Source organism: Phalacrocorax carbo, chromosome 22, assembly GCF_963921805.1.
Source record: "Phalacrocorax carbo chromosome 22, bPhaCar2.1, whole genome shotgun sequence".
Lineage (NCBI taxonomy): Eukaryota > Metazoa > Chordata > Aves > Suliformes > Phalacrocoracidae > Phalacrocorax > Phalacrocorax carbo.
Genome location: NC_087534.1, coordinates 1,673,076 through 1,687,683, shown reverse-complemented (window position 1 = coordinate 1,687,683; position 14,608 = coordinate 1,673,076). Strand labels below are relative to the sequence as shown.

Here is a 14,608-nt window from a genome sequence, read left to right as displayed (position 1 = left end):
GCAGGAAGCCGGTGCAGCACCTGCACTAGGCGGACCTGCACCAAACGAGGGAAGGCAGCTGCGAGCACCAGCAGCTACTAACTCCTGCTTACTGAGAGAGCAGCCTGTTCAGTCCCTTCCAGTTCCTTGCACTGGACCTTAGGCAACCGCAAGTGGCAGCTGCATGCAGGAACTCGTAGCGTGGGTCAGACCAGCAGGCCAGTAAATCCAGTCGCTGACAGCAGCAATGACAGCAGCTTCAGAGAAACGCACGAGAAACCTGTCAGCAGGAACATCTGTGAGGATGAGTTCCCTCCTAAGCCCCACAGCCTACCCAGCCTAGCGTGACACAAACCACAGGACGCCTGCACAGTGGGCGTGCTTAGTCACTTCTTCACATTGTTTTTGTCATTTGTTTTTTTCCCCCTAGTATATCAGTACAAAAAAGGCTGCTCTCTCAGGAACTCGGGAGTTCCTGTCCCGGCGACACAGCTCACAGCTTTGCTGAACAGCAGGGGAATGGAAGGGACAAGAGCAGTTTCTGTTAATAAGCACAGGTTCACAGACTTGCTCAGGCAGTTAATCCCTCCTGATATCAGATTAATGATTAAAGACTTGACTCTACAGACTTTTTAAATCTGTCACATGTATCCAATTATGTCCACATAGTTCCTTTTGCGTAACTCTGCATGATCACACTAATTTCTAGGCAGCCATAATTCCTCTTCAGTTTAACAAGATCTGCTGTGTAAGTGACACAAACAAGATCAAAAGAACAAACACTCTGTAACGGAGATAAATGTCCATATCAGGGTAACTACATCACACATAGTTATAGTTATTTCCACATACGCATCAGCCTCCATGGTTCTAACTCTTCCAAGCAGACCAGCCCTCAAACACTGCAGCGCTAACCGGAATACCCTCTAAGAGAGACACAGGACTCGCAGCTCTAGCTCTAGACTTCGAAGATATTACTAAAGGCAGGAAACACCACGCAAGCAGCCCGGTCTACAAGGAAACATGCGATCCACCTGACACTCCATCCAAACACACAGCACTGAGAACCCTTTGCTAGGACCAGGAACACAAATATGTCTTTCCAGGTTCTAAATTATCGGATTAAGGTCACACAGCTCATTACCTTAATCAAATCTGTCACTCGGTAAGTGTCCAGGACAGCCTGGTGAAACACCAGAGACACTGCAGCAGCCTATAGAACATGTCCACACAACCAAGAAAACAAAACAAGCCCCTTTTCAAACCTTGCTACCATTAAGACATAGTAACCTGCCAGCACAAAGAAAGCAGCTGGCAGCTGTCGCACAGGTTGATAATTACTGAGGTCACCGCTGCCTCGGACCTGTAATTCACTGCAACTTGGAAAAAGAGAAAAGAAAAGAAAAAAAAAGGCACAGAACAAACTTTCTTAACTAGGATCTGGTGAATGCTACGTGCACGTATCGCAAAAATACCACCTCTTGGTGAAGGTGTGGCCTCGAAACACTCACAGGAACTTAACACGTCTCTGAAGAGTCAGAATCTGAAGTTTTTAAATTAAAAAAAAAAAACCAAAACAACGACAAAAAAAACCCTGCAAAAACCACACAGTCCAACTTCTACAGAAGCCACCAACTTGGTTATTTACTTGAGCAGGAGGTTGGTTACTCAAGCTTGAACAGGAAATAAAAAACCAAACATAAAAATTGCCTGTAGGCAAATACAGATTATTGACATACTGCGTTTGGGGAGAGTCTTAAACATTTGAGGGCTAAAAACACCAGTCCTGCCTTCCCAACTTGCTTCAAGTATTCCTTAGATAAAATTATTTTCCAGAGTCTAACTTGTACATTTTGCAGAAAAAAGATTTGCAGCTCAGAGAAAGCTCTCTGAGATAACAGGCAGGTGCCTGAAAGCCAGCACCACGTGTGAAGACGCACACAGTAGCTGCGTGGGACAGACAGACACCCCACTGCCGACCATTTGGTTCCTCAAAATAGCAGCTGGTTATCAGAGCAAGTGTGTTACAAGCAGTGACCCCCTCATGCTCCATGTCTCTCTTACACTTTTAACAGCTCATTCAGTAACTGTTAAGGGTGGGGATTTGTTTGTTTTTAAACCAGCTACAATGTCTAGCAGCAACTAATTTCACCTTCCTCTCAGAATACTTTAAACAGCTGAAAGGGATAAATATAACAAGAAATATCAACACAGTCCCAGACAGAAGAATCACCTGCTGAGGAGCACAAGGCACACAGGCAAGTGCACAGGTAGAACAGCTGCAGACTTCTCAGCTCCCTCACAGGCTTTCCCAGGCAGTGTCGTGACAGAAATTGGGCGCTAATGCTGAACTTGGCTTCCAACCTCTTCTCCATGGCCTCTGTGGGCAGCAGTGGGATTCTAGAAACACAGAAGATATGAAACATGAAACATCCACTGGCAATTAATGTGTTCTCACACAGATTCAGTTGACATTATGAATAGCATAGAGGATTTGCAGAGGAAAGGAATGTCTTATCTGCTGTGACTTTGCCCAGCTGCTAAGTAACTATCACTATATGATACTAAAATGAAATCTGTAGCAGCAAAGTTTCCAGTGTTGAACTGCAGCAAGCCACCACGATGGCTTTCCTGTCACCCCTGTGATTTCCTCCTCTGGACCCCACCACCTTCAGTGACAAAATACCCAATATCACAGTCTGCAGGAGCAGACACCCAGCCAGTACCATGAGCATAACACTGGCACTGAGAAACCCAGCACATCTGCCTGGCGATGTCATCGCTTGCATGTTGGTGCTGGCCGGTACCAGCCAGAAACAAACAGAAACAAGACGACAGCAATGCTGAGAAACAAGGAGCTAAAGACCTGCTTTGCCTCATATTTCATAGAATCGTTAGTGTTGGGAAAGTCCTCTGGGATCATCAAGTCCAACCACCAACCCAACACCCCCAGGCCTCCTAAACCATGTCCCCAAGTGCCACGTCTACATGTGTTTTGAAGCCCCCCAGGGACGGTGACTCCCCCCACTACTCTGGGCAGCCTGTGCCAGGGCCTGACCGCTCTGGCAGGGAAGACATTTTCCCTCATCTCCAACCTAAACCTCCCCTGACGCAGCCTGAGGCCGTTCCCTCTCGTCCTGTCACTGGTGACTTGGGAGCAGAGACCAGCCCCCCCCTCACTCCAGCCCCTCTCAGGGGGCTGCAGAGAGCGAGAAGGGCTCCCCTCAGCCCCCTCTTCTCCAGGCTAAGATTGTTTCGCTCCGTGGGGTGCGGATCACAAAAGCACTGACGGTCCTTTTCAGCCTTTCTAATGGCAAAGGCTCTTTTACAGCCTCATGTCACTGAAATCTCAATTAGGTCCAGGTGTTATGATACGAAAACGTTAATTATTTCACAAATAATAAATACTATCCGCGCTCAAAGAGTAACGAAGCACTGTTAGGCACAAGGAGTTAAATCTGCCATTTCTGAAGAGTCAAAAGGGAACGCTGTTAGAGAGCTGTCACTGCATCGCCCAAACACTCATCGTTTGCTAAACCTCGAGGCAATTTCACTCACGCTAAAGGGATCCTGAACCTCGAGGGAATCTCGCTCGACCGCCCGGTGGGGAAGGGCTGTCGGGGGCACGGAGGCGGGAGGAAAACTCCCGGCGGGAGGGTGCGGGAAGACCCCCGCGGCTCCTCGGCTCGGAAACTTTCCGCCCGCCGCCGGCCTGCGGCCCGCCAGACCCGCGGAGCCCAGACAAGCGCCTCGCCCCCCGCCGCCGCCCGTCAGCGCGGCCGGGCCCGGGTCCCGCCGCGGGCGGCGGGAGCGGGCCGGTACCTACCAGGGGCGCATGGCGAAGCGAGCTCGGCGGCTCCTCGGCGGCCTCAGGCGGGCGGCGGGGCCGGGCGCCGGGCGGGGCCGGGCCTCCAGCGCGGCGGGCCGGGGGGCAGCGCGGCCTCCTGCCCCGCGGCCATGGCGGCGGCGGCGGGTGCCCGTTCACCCCTCACCCGGAAACTGAACAGGCGCTTCCCGGAACCGGGATGGCCTCAGCGGGCACCGCGCTGTCGGTACCGGCGCTCCGGAGCCGACTGTGCGGACTCGGGGCGCGGCCGCCCTCCCGCAGCCGGCGGGTGAGGAGGTCCGCGCAGCCACAGGTGATTTGCCCACAGGCCGCGCGAAGGAGGTGGCTTCGGGGACTGCCCAACAAGGCGGCAGGCGGTTGGGCAGCGGCGCGGCGGCGGCGCGCGGATTGGTCGGGAGGCGGCTCGGGCGGAAGACGGTTGAGGGAAGGGCCTGGCAGACCCCCGTGTGCCAGCGGCTCCGGTTTGACTCCTTGTCCCTAAACCGACCGACCTGGCCATGGCCTCGGAGTCGGGAGACAGAAACTCGACGCTGAAGAGGTGCCTCGGTGTGCTCAGAGACGCCAGGAACGACAGCGAGCAGTTCGCAGCCCTGCTCCTGGTAAGGAACGGCCGTGCAGGATGGCGCCCGGGGGGCCACCGCCTCAGGAACGGGCAGGGGGAAGGCAAGACCCGCCGCTGGAAACGGGCTTACTGGCGCTGGGGGCTTCGGGGCAGGGGGCTTCAGTGCCTCGGTGTTCCCGCCAGCAAAGTGGAGGGGGCCTGGCCTTGGCGTGGGCGTGCTGAGGCTAGTCAGCGTTGCCGCGCTCAAAGCACTCTGGTAAAGCTTCGGATTAGTGCTGGGGCCAAGCACCCAGCTCGGTGGGTGCTTCTCTGTGTTAACAAAAGTTGTTTAGGCTTCTTATTTGCCTGTCCAGTCCTGCAGAGCCTCTTGCTATGCTGTGTGCTCACCCCTGGTTTACCTTACAGGTGACCAAAGCAGTCAGAGCCGGAGAATTAGACGCTAAGACCCGTCGCCAGATCTTTGATGCAATTGGATTCACGTTTCCGAATCGCCTGCTCGCCTCCAGGCAGCCCCCAGCGGGCTGCCCCGAGGACACCTTCCGGGCACTGGGTCTTACTCTGTTGGCATGTTTCTGCACCGATCCGGAGTTAGCTGGTCACTCCCAGATCCTGAACAAGATCCCAACCTTCAATGACATCCTGGTCTCCCACTGCAATCCGGACAACACGTCCATGATCGATGATGTTTACCAGTGCCTGAGTGCTGTCATGGCCACTACCAGGGGCCCCAGAGAGTTGGTGGCCAAAGGGACGGTGTCTGCCCTGTGCCAGGCCTACGTGAATTGCAGTTACGGCTCTGACCGTGCTTTGACGCTACTCTTGGGGCTGTTGGCCATAGCGGAGGCAAAGTGCTGGCAGAGAGATGCTCCACACCTCCTGGCCGTGCTGAGCAAGCTCTCTGATGATTTTCTCAGGACTGAAGACATGACCAAATTTGAGCTGTGTGAGGTTCTGCCACACTTCATCCCCCTACTGCCACCCCTCACGCAGGACTCACAGGGCTCTGAGTGCCTCCATAGACTTTACAAAGGGCTGGCTAACATCTTGGGCAGTAAACTCAGCCAGTCGCAGCGGGACCCAGCTCTGAAGCTTGCTGCCTGCCTTGTGCAGGCCTGTGGGTCAGAGTGGATCCCAGCAGGGAGTGCTGGGAGCAAGTTCCTGGCCTTGCTGGTGAACTTGGCTTGTGTGGAGGTCCGCCTGACCTTAGAGGAGCCAGATCCCTTTGAGGTGGAAGGGAAAAAAGAAGTGATAACAGCCTGCTATGTCCTTATTGAGCTGGGGATCCAGGAGTGCCTGAGAGAAGAGAAACCGCTGTTGGAAGAGGTGCAGAAAATGCAGCTCATGAGGATCATGGAGGAGGCATTTGGAGCTGTAATATTCTACTTGAGACAGGTAATGCAGGGCTTTCAAGCAAAGAGCATGTTTTTGTGGGTGTCTCTGGGCGGCGTTGATAGCTCCTCACTAGGATGCTTAATGGGTGCTCAGCGGCTCATGGCCGTAGCTGTGCAGAGCAAAACGTGCTTCTTGGCCTACTATGGTTCTCATACCTGCAGTAGCTCGACAGGAGAGCAGCCCCAACGTGTCACTTTCTCTGTGCTTGCTTCTTCATGCAGGTTAAACAGGAGGAGCTACAAGATCCTTTCATATTTGCTTCTGTTCGAATCCTTGGAGCCTGGATGGCAGAAGAGACATCCTCCCTCAAGCAGGAAATCTGTGAGCTCTTGCCTTTCCTTGTTCATTACACCAAGAAGCTTTTCAAAGAGGGCAGCCCAGCTGCGAGTCTTCTCCAGCCAGAGCTGGTCAGCACCAAGGGCTCTGGCTTACCCCAGGATGCTCTGAGGTGTGTGTTATAAGCACAGAGTTGATGCATTTTAGCACAAACCTGCTCAAATCTTTTTCTATTCTCCATTCTCCCTGCAGTACCAATTCTGGCTCTTCTCCCCCCACCAGTCAGATGTAAATGCAGGGCTTAGACCCATTCTACCTTATCTTCCCAATATCTTTCCCCTTCCAGGTTTCTGCTACCTGGCTTTTGCCATTTAACAGCAGAGGACAGGCCCCGGGACATCCTCATCTCAGAAGGGGCACCAGCACTGCTGTGCGAGTACTTCCTCCATCAGTGGGAGGTGTTGACCTCCAAGCCCGGGTCCCTGGCGCCACTGACGAGCACTGAAATGAGCCTGCAGACTGCCTGCGGGATCTTCCTTAACCTGGTCGTGACTGCGCCGGACCTCATCAGGTAACAGAGCTGCCGGAGCTTGCCTGAAGATTGGCAGCAGGAAGAAAGAGGGATGTGCAATGAGCTTGCAGGATCTTTTAAGACACTGAAAAAGGGATGTCCCTTTTTCAACAGCAATTACATTACTTTTTTGGTGCTGCATTTAACCTTAGTGTTTTCAGGTACATCTGGCTCTGCTCAGGAAATATGTCTCAGGGTTTGCTTTCTCTCTAGGCGAGACAAAACCTTTTCCTCCTTGATGGACATGTTGCTGAAGTCTCTCCCGCTTCTGCTGCCCCAGAAAGATCACCTGGTTCTAGTAGCCAACATTGCCACTCTGGGCCTGATGATGGCCAGGATCCTTGCAAGTTCAGCAGGTGAGAAGAGTTCCCACTAGCAAAGTTGCACATTGCTCTGCACGGGCAGAGACCAGGTCTGGGTGGTTGGGCTGGAGGAAGCAAATACAAGGGAAACAGGTCCAGTTTCTGTCACTGGAAAAGTGACAAAACCAAAAACCTGGAGGAGCAAGGAATATGCAGAAAATTCAGGAGGGTGAGCAGCTGGGATTAAGATATTTCTAGGGCAGGAAGGAGGGTATTCTGCTCTCCCTGAAAGCCCTGCTCTGGACAGACCCACCAAAGGGTCCTTCCTTTGACCGAGCAAGCTCTGTATCAAGTCATTAATTTCCTTTTTCTTCCAGTTCTTCAGGAGACTCAGTCTGCCAAGGAATTTTTCAGAGCTGCCATTTGCTTCCTATCACAAGCCCACACTGCCCAAGCAGACCCCGGCAGCGACGGCTTGGCTGCAGCCGTGTCACCCGCCTACACGAGTGCCTGGGCCGATGTCAGTGAGCTCTGGTTCCTGGGGATGCAGGCCTTGGCCGCCTGCGTGCCGCTTTTCCCCTGGCTGCCGCAAGCTGTGCTCCAGACACAGTGGCTGGAAGGCCTCTCGGAGCTACTGACCCGCGTCACTCCAGCCTCCGTGGATTTTGAACTCATTGCCGCTTTCCAGGGCGTGCTGGTAGAGCTGGCCAGAGCCAGCAAGCCGTGCAGGGATGTGATCCTGTCACACCATGGCGAGGAGTGGGCCAACCTTTATGGTATGGCAGCTTTGGAACAGTGTCTGTCTGAGCAGTGAAGAACCAGCATGCCCTGGTGTGGGAAATGAAGATCTCTTCAACGTTTCTCATGCACCCTTTGGTGCCAGATGGGGACAAAAAAACCAAACCCCAACAGATAAATGATCAGACTTTATGAAACTGGAGTGCTACTGCAGAGCTCAGCAGGATTTGCACTGTCCACAACCTGATGTGCAGAACCATTGCTGCCTCAGAGCATTTCACACACACCTGTTTGACCTTCTGCAAGTATTTCTTCTTGAAAAAAAAAGTACTTTTTATTATTAAAGGTGTTTTCTGTTGCTTTGTTTTTCAAACTCCTGCAATGTTGGGATTTATTTCTGCCCTGAGAGGCTGCCTGCTTCTCCGTTGTCACAGTAAGCCCTTCAGGATGTCACCTTATTTTCTGTCAGAGGCCTGCATCTGTTAAAGTAACTTGGCATTACCCACAGAAGGCTGCAGAAAGCAGGAACAGGAAGAGCTTTAAAATATAGCAATAGTAGCCAGAATAACTCTAACATAGCACCAACCTGTCCCCTTCTGGGGTGAAGGTGCACCAGGACTAGTTTTCTGTGCTGTAGGATGACCCCCCCCAGCTTGTATCCACAACTGGTATCTCAAATTCATTCCCAGAGAACCACGGCACCCCTTGTTGGTGCCTGTTTTGCCCTGTAAAACACCTGCACGAGGCATGGATGTGAGGATTTGTATTTGCTCAGGCTCCCTCTCGCTGCAGGGATGGGATGTGCAGGGGGAGTTTTCTGCGCTGGCAAGGCGAGGGGTTCAACCTGCCTTGGCTTTCTTTAGAACCTTCGGGTACGGATCGTGAAAGCAGAAATGCATGAATTACACCCAGCTGATTCCCTGCAGACCGAGGAGTTGTTCGCTTTACGGGAGAGAAAGGCCACACTTATGATGGGGGAGGAAATCACTGGTGCCACTGGCAATCACAGAATCACAGAATCACAGAATCACAGAATCACAGAATCACAGAATCACAGAATCACAGAATCACAGAATCACAGAATCACAGAATCACAGAATCACAGAATCACAGAATCACAGAATCACAGAATCACAGAATCACAGAATCACAGAATCACAGAATCACAGAATCACAGAATCACAGAATCACAGAATCACAGAATCACAGAATCACAGAATCACAGAATCACAGAATCACTTGTGGGGGTTAGCAGGACCCTCTGGAGCTCACCTCGTCCCACCCCTGCTGGAGCAGGCACCCCCAGAGCAGGGGCACAGGGCCGCGTCCAGGCGGGGGGTGAATGTCTCCAGGGAAGGGACCCCACAGCCTCTCTGGGCAGCCTGTGCCCCTGCTCTGGCACCCGCACAGGGAAGGGGTTTGTCCTCATGTTCAGGGGGAACTTCCCGTGTTCCAGCTTGTGCCCGTGGCCCCTTGGCCTGGCGTTGGGCACCGCTGAAAAGAGCCCGGCCCATCCTCCTGACACCCGCCCTTCAGATATTTATAGGTATTTATGAAATCCCCCCCAGCCTTCTCTTCTCCAGGCTGAACAAGCCCAGGTCTCTCTGCCTTTCCTCACAAGGGAGATGCTCCAGCCCCAAGGTCATCTTTGCAGCTCTGCGCTGGACTTGCTGCACTTCCTTGTGCAGAACTTTTTGCAGAATTCAAGCAGTTCTGCACTGGCGTCGCAGCCGGGGCCGGGGCACCCTGCGAGCCGGGGCACCCTGCGAGCCGGGATCCGGGCAGGGCAGAGCTCCCTGCTCGGGCTGCAGCCGGGTCCGGGGAGGATTTTCCACCAGGTGTCAGTCGAGGAGCTCTTTGGGAGCAGCAGCCTCGCCGGGGACGGCCCTCCTGCCAGGGCAAGGCACTGATCCCGGCTGCCTTCAAAACTCATGCTGGGGGGGGCTGTGCAATCGTCTGATAGGAAAAAAAAACAAGGGATGAGCTGTCTCAAAAGGAGGGCTGAGCCTGTGTGCGCTCCCGCTTTATACATATTTTTCGCTCACCATTTTACAGAAGCAAATGCCTTACACAACTGGGGAGGAGGCGCCTGCTGTTGCTCAGGGAAAGGATCTCTCCAGCTCAGCCCTGAAAAGTTAATGCAAGTTGGAACAAAGGTAGGTGCTACCAGAAGAAAGCAACGCAAGCCAAACAAGCAAATGAGCCTCCTGGCCTTGGAAAAGAGCCTAACTCTGCTGGAGCGTGGGCTGGGAGAGTCTCCCCATCCTGCCAAGAACACCTCATCCCTGCACTGCAGGGAAACATCAGTGCGTTGGAAGAGTCAGAAACACATTTCAGATTGTCAGAAAAAAAACCATCTCAAACTCTCAAATGCTTTACCTTCGACTATTCCCAGTCCCGTACACTGTTCTGCCTCTGGTCAAAGGGTGTGGGCTTCCCGTTAACGGAGGCTATCATTAGCACTAATGAGAGATATGCGCCTGTATCAGCAGGAGGGTGCTCTCCCCTCTCCCCCGGCGCTGCACCGCGCTGGCTGTGGTTAGCAGTGCTGGCTTGGCCGGTGTTCATCCCCGCAGGCAGCAGTAGGAGCTTCTACAACACCTGACTGGAGATCCAGCCTGGGCCTGCAGGACCCTGTCCAAGGCCAGAATGACCCTGCCCATAGACCCAGAGGCCTTTAGCTGCTGGTCTTCAAATCCCAGACAAGCTACCTGCTCCCAGCATAGCCACGCTGCCTAGGAGCAAACCAAGAGCCCAGCAATGTCCTCCCATTTATCCTTGACCACATCCCAGGGCAGGGGGTTTTGGCCACCAGCTGGTGCCTGGAGAGGAGCACCTGTCCCTCATTCTCACTTTCTTCAATGGGAAGTCCCATCAGGTGTGGGAAGGAGCACTCATGCCTTGCCAGAGCTGGACCCTCCCAGAGGCCCTCGTGGCTCATCATATGCTTGTTTCTTTGCATAACATGAAACACACTCCTCTTGGCTGCCCGTGAGCTGACAGAGGTGAGACACCAGCCTTGTTCTGGGCTCTTACTGGATGAATGCCAGAGGAGATGCGTTGTGTAGATGCCAGGGCTCCTTGAGCAGCATTACTGCTCTCTTGTCCGAGGACACCACTTTCCAAACATGTTCTCAGACAGAGCACCCCTAAAAGTCTGGTTTCCCTCCCCGAGCCCCCTGGGTTCTGACAACAGGGAGCACAGCACGTCCAAGAGGGGAGAATGCAGGAGCTGGTGGAGGCCTCCTGCCATGTGAGTGTCTCCGTTGGCTCTGCTTGTGCCATTCTGCAGGCCCCGGCGTGCCTGGGATGGCTCAGCCCAAGGCCAGGGAGATGGTGCCCCAGCAGCCTGGCCAAGGCTTCAAAGGCTGTGGGGTGACTCCTCGGTCACCCCGAGCTCTGCAAGCCCAACCGCAGGTTCTGCCACCAGCAGCTGGCCTCTGTGGGCATCGATCCTCTAGGGCCAGAGAGGTGGATGACGGCATCACCTAACGTCCCCTGCCTGCCACAGCACTTGGAGATCCCAGCGTGGAGTGGGAGTCCCAGGACAAACCGTGCTTTATCTCCCAGTATGTTTTCAACACCCAGGAGGGCTCTCCAGGAATGAGATGATGGTTCACCATGGCTTGGACAAGATGGATAAGGCCCCAGAGGAGCAGATGCACATTCTGTTTTGCTTTGACAGCTTAAATGTCATAACACCATTGCAAACCCAGCCATGGCATACATTATCTTACAGTGTTTATTTATATCACCCCAAAAGCACTGGCAATAAAATTAAATATTTCATAAGGTTGTTATTTGGCTGCTGCGTTGCAGGAACCAAGCCTGAGCGGCGAGGGAGGCTGCCCCGGTTTCTGCCCACACCTCGATGGAGTCCCTCTGCTTCTCCCCAAAGCCCTACCCCAGTCTCCAGCCCCATAGCAAGGAGTTTCCTTCCCTACCTGCACTCCTGGGAAGGGGATGTGGGAAACGACAGAAGCAGCCCGCATTTCCCTGAGGTGTTGGTGGGAGTTGGGCTTCTGGGGAAGAACCAGTTCATCTGGGGCTGGGGCAGAGAGCTGTGCTCACATATTTTTGTTTCCATGCCCCTACCGCCCTGCTCAGCAGGTATTTTCACTGCTGACCCCCAAAAGCAGAGGTTTCTGCCTCAAGCCCCTTGCACACTCCTGGAAGAGCCGACATACGCATTGATCTCCCTGGGAAGGAGCACTGGGACCTTTGTTACAAAACCAGTTTTTCAGAGATTTCTGGATTGGGTGCAAATGCAAGAAATGGTCCCTGGGGTGGAGCCGTGGCTCACACCGACAGCGAGCGCTCCCTATAGCTGGGGGGGGGCGAGGGGGCAGCTCTCCTGCTGATCGTGTCATTCTGTTAGCAAACATGAGGGACGTTTGGCAGAGCAATACGCGAGCACAGCTGGATGTGCACGTGGTCCTTAAACAGGGAGGCTGAAGAGCAGGTAATGGAGAGCTGCGTTTGAGCCCCGTGTTTAGATGATCCCCAGCTATTGCTCTGGCCGTGCTGAGCCAGGAACAGGACCAGGCAGCTGCTGGGACAGTGTGTGCAGCGCCCAGTGTGACAGTCTTGGCCCTGCCTGGGACCTCAGGACAGCGGGTTAGAGAGAATAGTTGTTCATTTTCATCACTGGTGACTTAACAGCTGCCTCCTGCCCACGGGAAACTCATGGGTTTAGTTTGCTCTCATCACCAGGTGGGTGAAAATGCTCTCGGCAAAGCTGTGCAGAGGGGATGGGGCAGGTCTCAGGCATCTTGCAAGGACTGTTCATGTGTTTGCAGGGCTCTGAGCGTGTTGCTGGGCAGGACCTGAGGCCTGGGAAGGTGCTGCTTGTGCTCGCAGTGGAGAGGGTGCCAGGGCGGAGGAGCTGCTAGGGCTGCACAAAGCCACGGGCAAAGGGTCAGAGCTCGCCTTTGGCACGGACACGCACAGCCCCCAACAGCGGTCACGGCCACTTGCACTTGGCTGCTGTGAGGGCCCTTATCCCCTTCCTGGGCACCCCTGGGCTGGGGGTGGGGGCTGGGGGGTGAGAAGCCCCGACCCGACCCCTGGCAGCACCCCAGCCCCACCAGGCCCGGCTGCCCGGGCCCTCTGCCCCAGCCCACCTCATGGCCACAAGCCTGGGTTGGGTGGCAGCAGGGCAGATTTGCCTTTTGTTTTTCCTTCCCTTTGTCTGTCTATGTTGCAGGTTTCCTCTGCTCTGCCTCATTTTGGGGTGGAAACACGGCTTCCCTCTGAGCTGCCACCAGGAGCATCTTCCGCTCACCCCATGGTCCCGCACGCAGGCCAGTGCACAGACCTTCCTGCCCAGATTTTGCGCAGTTTCACCTTTCTCCAATGAATAAAGACTCGGCATTATACAGACTAGATGAGCAAGGGACATTAAGAATGAACTGGAACATAACTGCAAAATACAGCATGTCCAATCCAATTTTTCCTAGCAAATGAAACGGATCTGGTGGAAAATAAATACAGAACTTTCAGGAGCAACGTCCTTGAACAGCATTTGAGGGGGGATGGAGAGATTTGAATAGATCAGCCCTTTACACCTCTGCACATCCCTCCTCCCTCCCTTAAATGCCATCTTTAGTAGAAATAAATTAGAATAAATGATCAGCCCTTGCCTCCTAAAGACAGGTGGCAGGGTAATATTAAAAGAAATGAATAAAAATTCATTTAATGAGCATTGTTAATTAAACCTGGAAATCAAAGAGGTCTGGGTTGTGGGAATTCAGAGGAAAAATGAAAATGAAGGGAGCTGTAGCTCGGGGCAGGAAGAGTGGAATTAAATTAAATGCAATGTGGGATTGTGTTTGTTAATGTCTATCACACATCACGGTGTATTACAGCTGGGGGTGAAGGGTTTGTTCTCTGCTCGCACACAAATTACACGCCGCCACCAGTGGAAGCCCCAGCACGGCAATGGGCAGCCCGCTCCCGGCGGGTGGCACGGTGAGACCGTGGGGACCCCGCAGGGACATGGCCACCCCGCAGCCCGGCCACGGTGCCCGTGGGCCGTCGCGTGGGGCGCATGCGAGTACACGCGTGTGTCCGTGGGTGTCGGGGTGCCGAGGGTGGGTGTCGGGGTGTGCCTGTGCCGGTGCGCATCCCCGGGCCTCGCCGCGCTGGAGCATCGCTGCGCCGGCGTGGGCGCGGGCAGCCGCCTGCGTGGGCATGTCACGGGTGGGGAGGGGAGTTCGGTGGGGATCGCTCTGTGCCGCTGGCAGGGCCGCCGCCGCCGTCCCCGAGCCCCGCGGGGCCGCCCCGTCCGCCCGGCTCGCGTCGCCGCTGCCCGGTGCTCGGTGCCGCGCTGAGGGCCCCGGAGCTGCGCGCCCGCTTCGCCCTGCCCCGGAGGGAGGGCCCAGACAGAGGGAGGGATGGAGCGGAGGAGGGAGGGATGGAGGCGGGAGGGGGGGGCGGGAGGCAGGCACGCTGCCGGTCCTTGCTCCTCGGTTTCCCCTGGCTCTGTCTCGCCGGCCGCCCGCCCTCCCGCCCGTCCCCTCGGGCAGGGAGACAGGCCCGGTGCCCCCCCAGACACTTCTCTCTCTCCCCAGACCCCGGCTGGGCCTCCCCGCTCCCCGTCGGGGAGGAGGGGGAAGGGCCCCGGAAGGGCCCCCGGGCTGTCCCGGCCGCACCGGCTCCGGGTCCCGCTGCGGCCGCCGTCGGGCGGAGGTTGCAGCCGCCGCCGGCACCCTCGCCGTGTTCACGGCCGGGAGACCCGCTCCCCGCTCGGGCTAATAAAGTCAAACCGTACCGCATCGCCGCCGCCCCGCGGCCCGCCCGCACCCCCGGGCTCTCCCGGCCCCCGGGGCTCCCCGGCGGGGCTCTCAGGCGGCGCGGCCCGGGGCGAGGGGAGCCGGGGGTGGCACCGGGGAGGGGTGGCGGGGGGGAGGCGGCACCGTGCGACGCGGGAGCGGCGGGAG

At 55.3% G+C, this 14,608-nt stretch overlaps 2 protein-coding genes across 3 annotated transcripts in view; one reads left to right on the top strand and one right to left on the bottom strand.

Moving 5' to 3' along the window:
- KIAA0319L (KIAA0319 like) overlaps positions 1 to 4,064 on the bottom strand; it is a 33,797-nt gene extending 29,733 nt beyond the window's left edge. For both annotated transcript variants that reach the window (XM_064471442.1, XM_064471443.1), the window contains exons 1-2: positions 3,806 to 4,064; positions 2,213 to 2,379 (exon numbers count right to left, since the gene is read on the bottom strand). In XM_064471442.1, coding sequence (XP_064327512.1) covers positions 2,213 to 2,354 — 142 coding nt within the window. In that variant the 5' untranslated portion in view covers positions 2,355 to 2,379; positions 3,806 to 4,064. The remainder of the gene's footprint in view (positions 1 to 2,212; positions 2,380 to 3,805) is intronic.
- An 83-nt stretch (positions 4,065 to 4,147) lies between these two features.
- NCDN (neurochondrin) lies at positions 4,148 to 8,040 on the top strand. The gene is made up of 6 exons (XM_064471444.1): positions 4,148 to 4,425; positions 4,794 to 5,780; positions 6,002 to 6,228; positions 6,403 to 6,627; positions 6,841 to 6,983; positions 7,307 to 8,040. Exons 1-6 carry the CDS (start codon positions 4,324 to 4,326, stop codon positions 7,741 to 7,743), a joined length of 2,121 nt encoding a protein of 706 aa, XP_064327514.1. The 5' UTR covers positions 4,148 to 4,323; the 3' UTR covers positions 7,744 to 8,040.
- Positions 8,041 to 14,608: the final 6,568 nt, after the last annotated feature.

Bases quoted from the DNA above. Each gene is read 5' to 3' on its own strand.
- NCDN (XM_064471444.1), top strand. From the start codon at position 4,324: ATGGCCTCGGAGTCGGGAGACAGAAACTCGACGCTGAAGAGGTGCCTC. The intron at 6,628-6,840 runs GTAACAGAGCTG...CTTTCTCTCTAG, and splicing joins ACTGCGCCGGACCTCATCAG to GCGAGACAAAACCTTTTCCT. The intron at 6,984-7,306 runs GTGAGAAGAGTT...TTTTTCTTCCAG, and splicing joins GATCCTTGCAAGTTCAGCAG to TTCTTCAGGAGACTCAGTCT.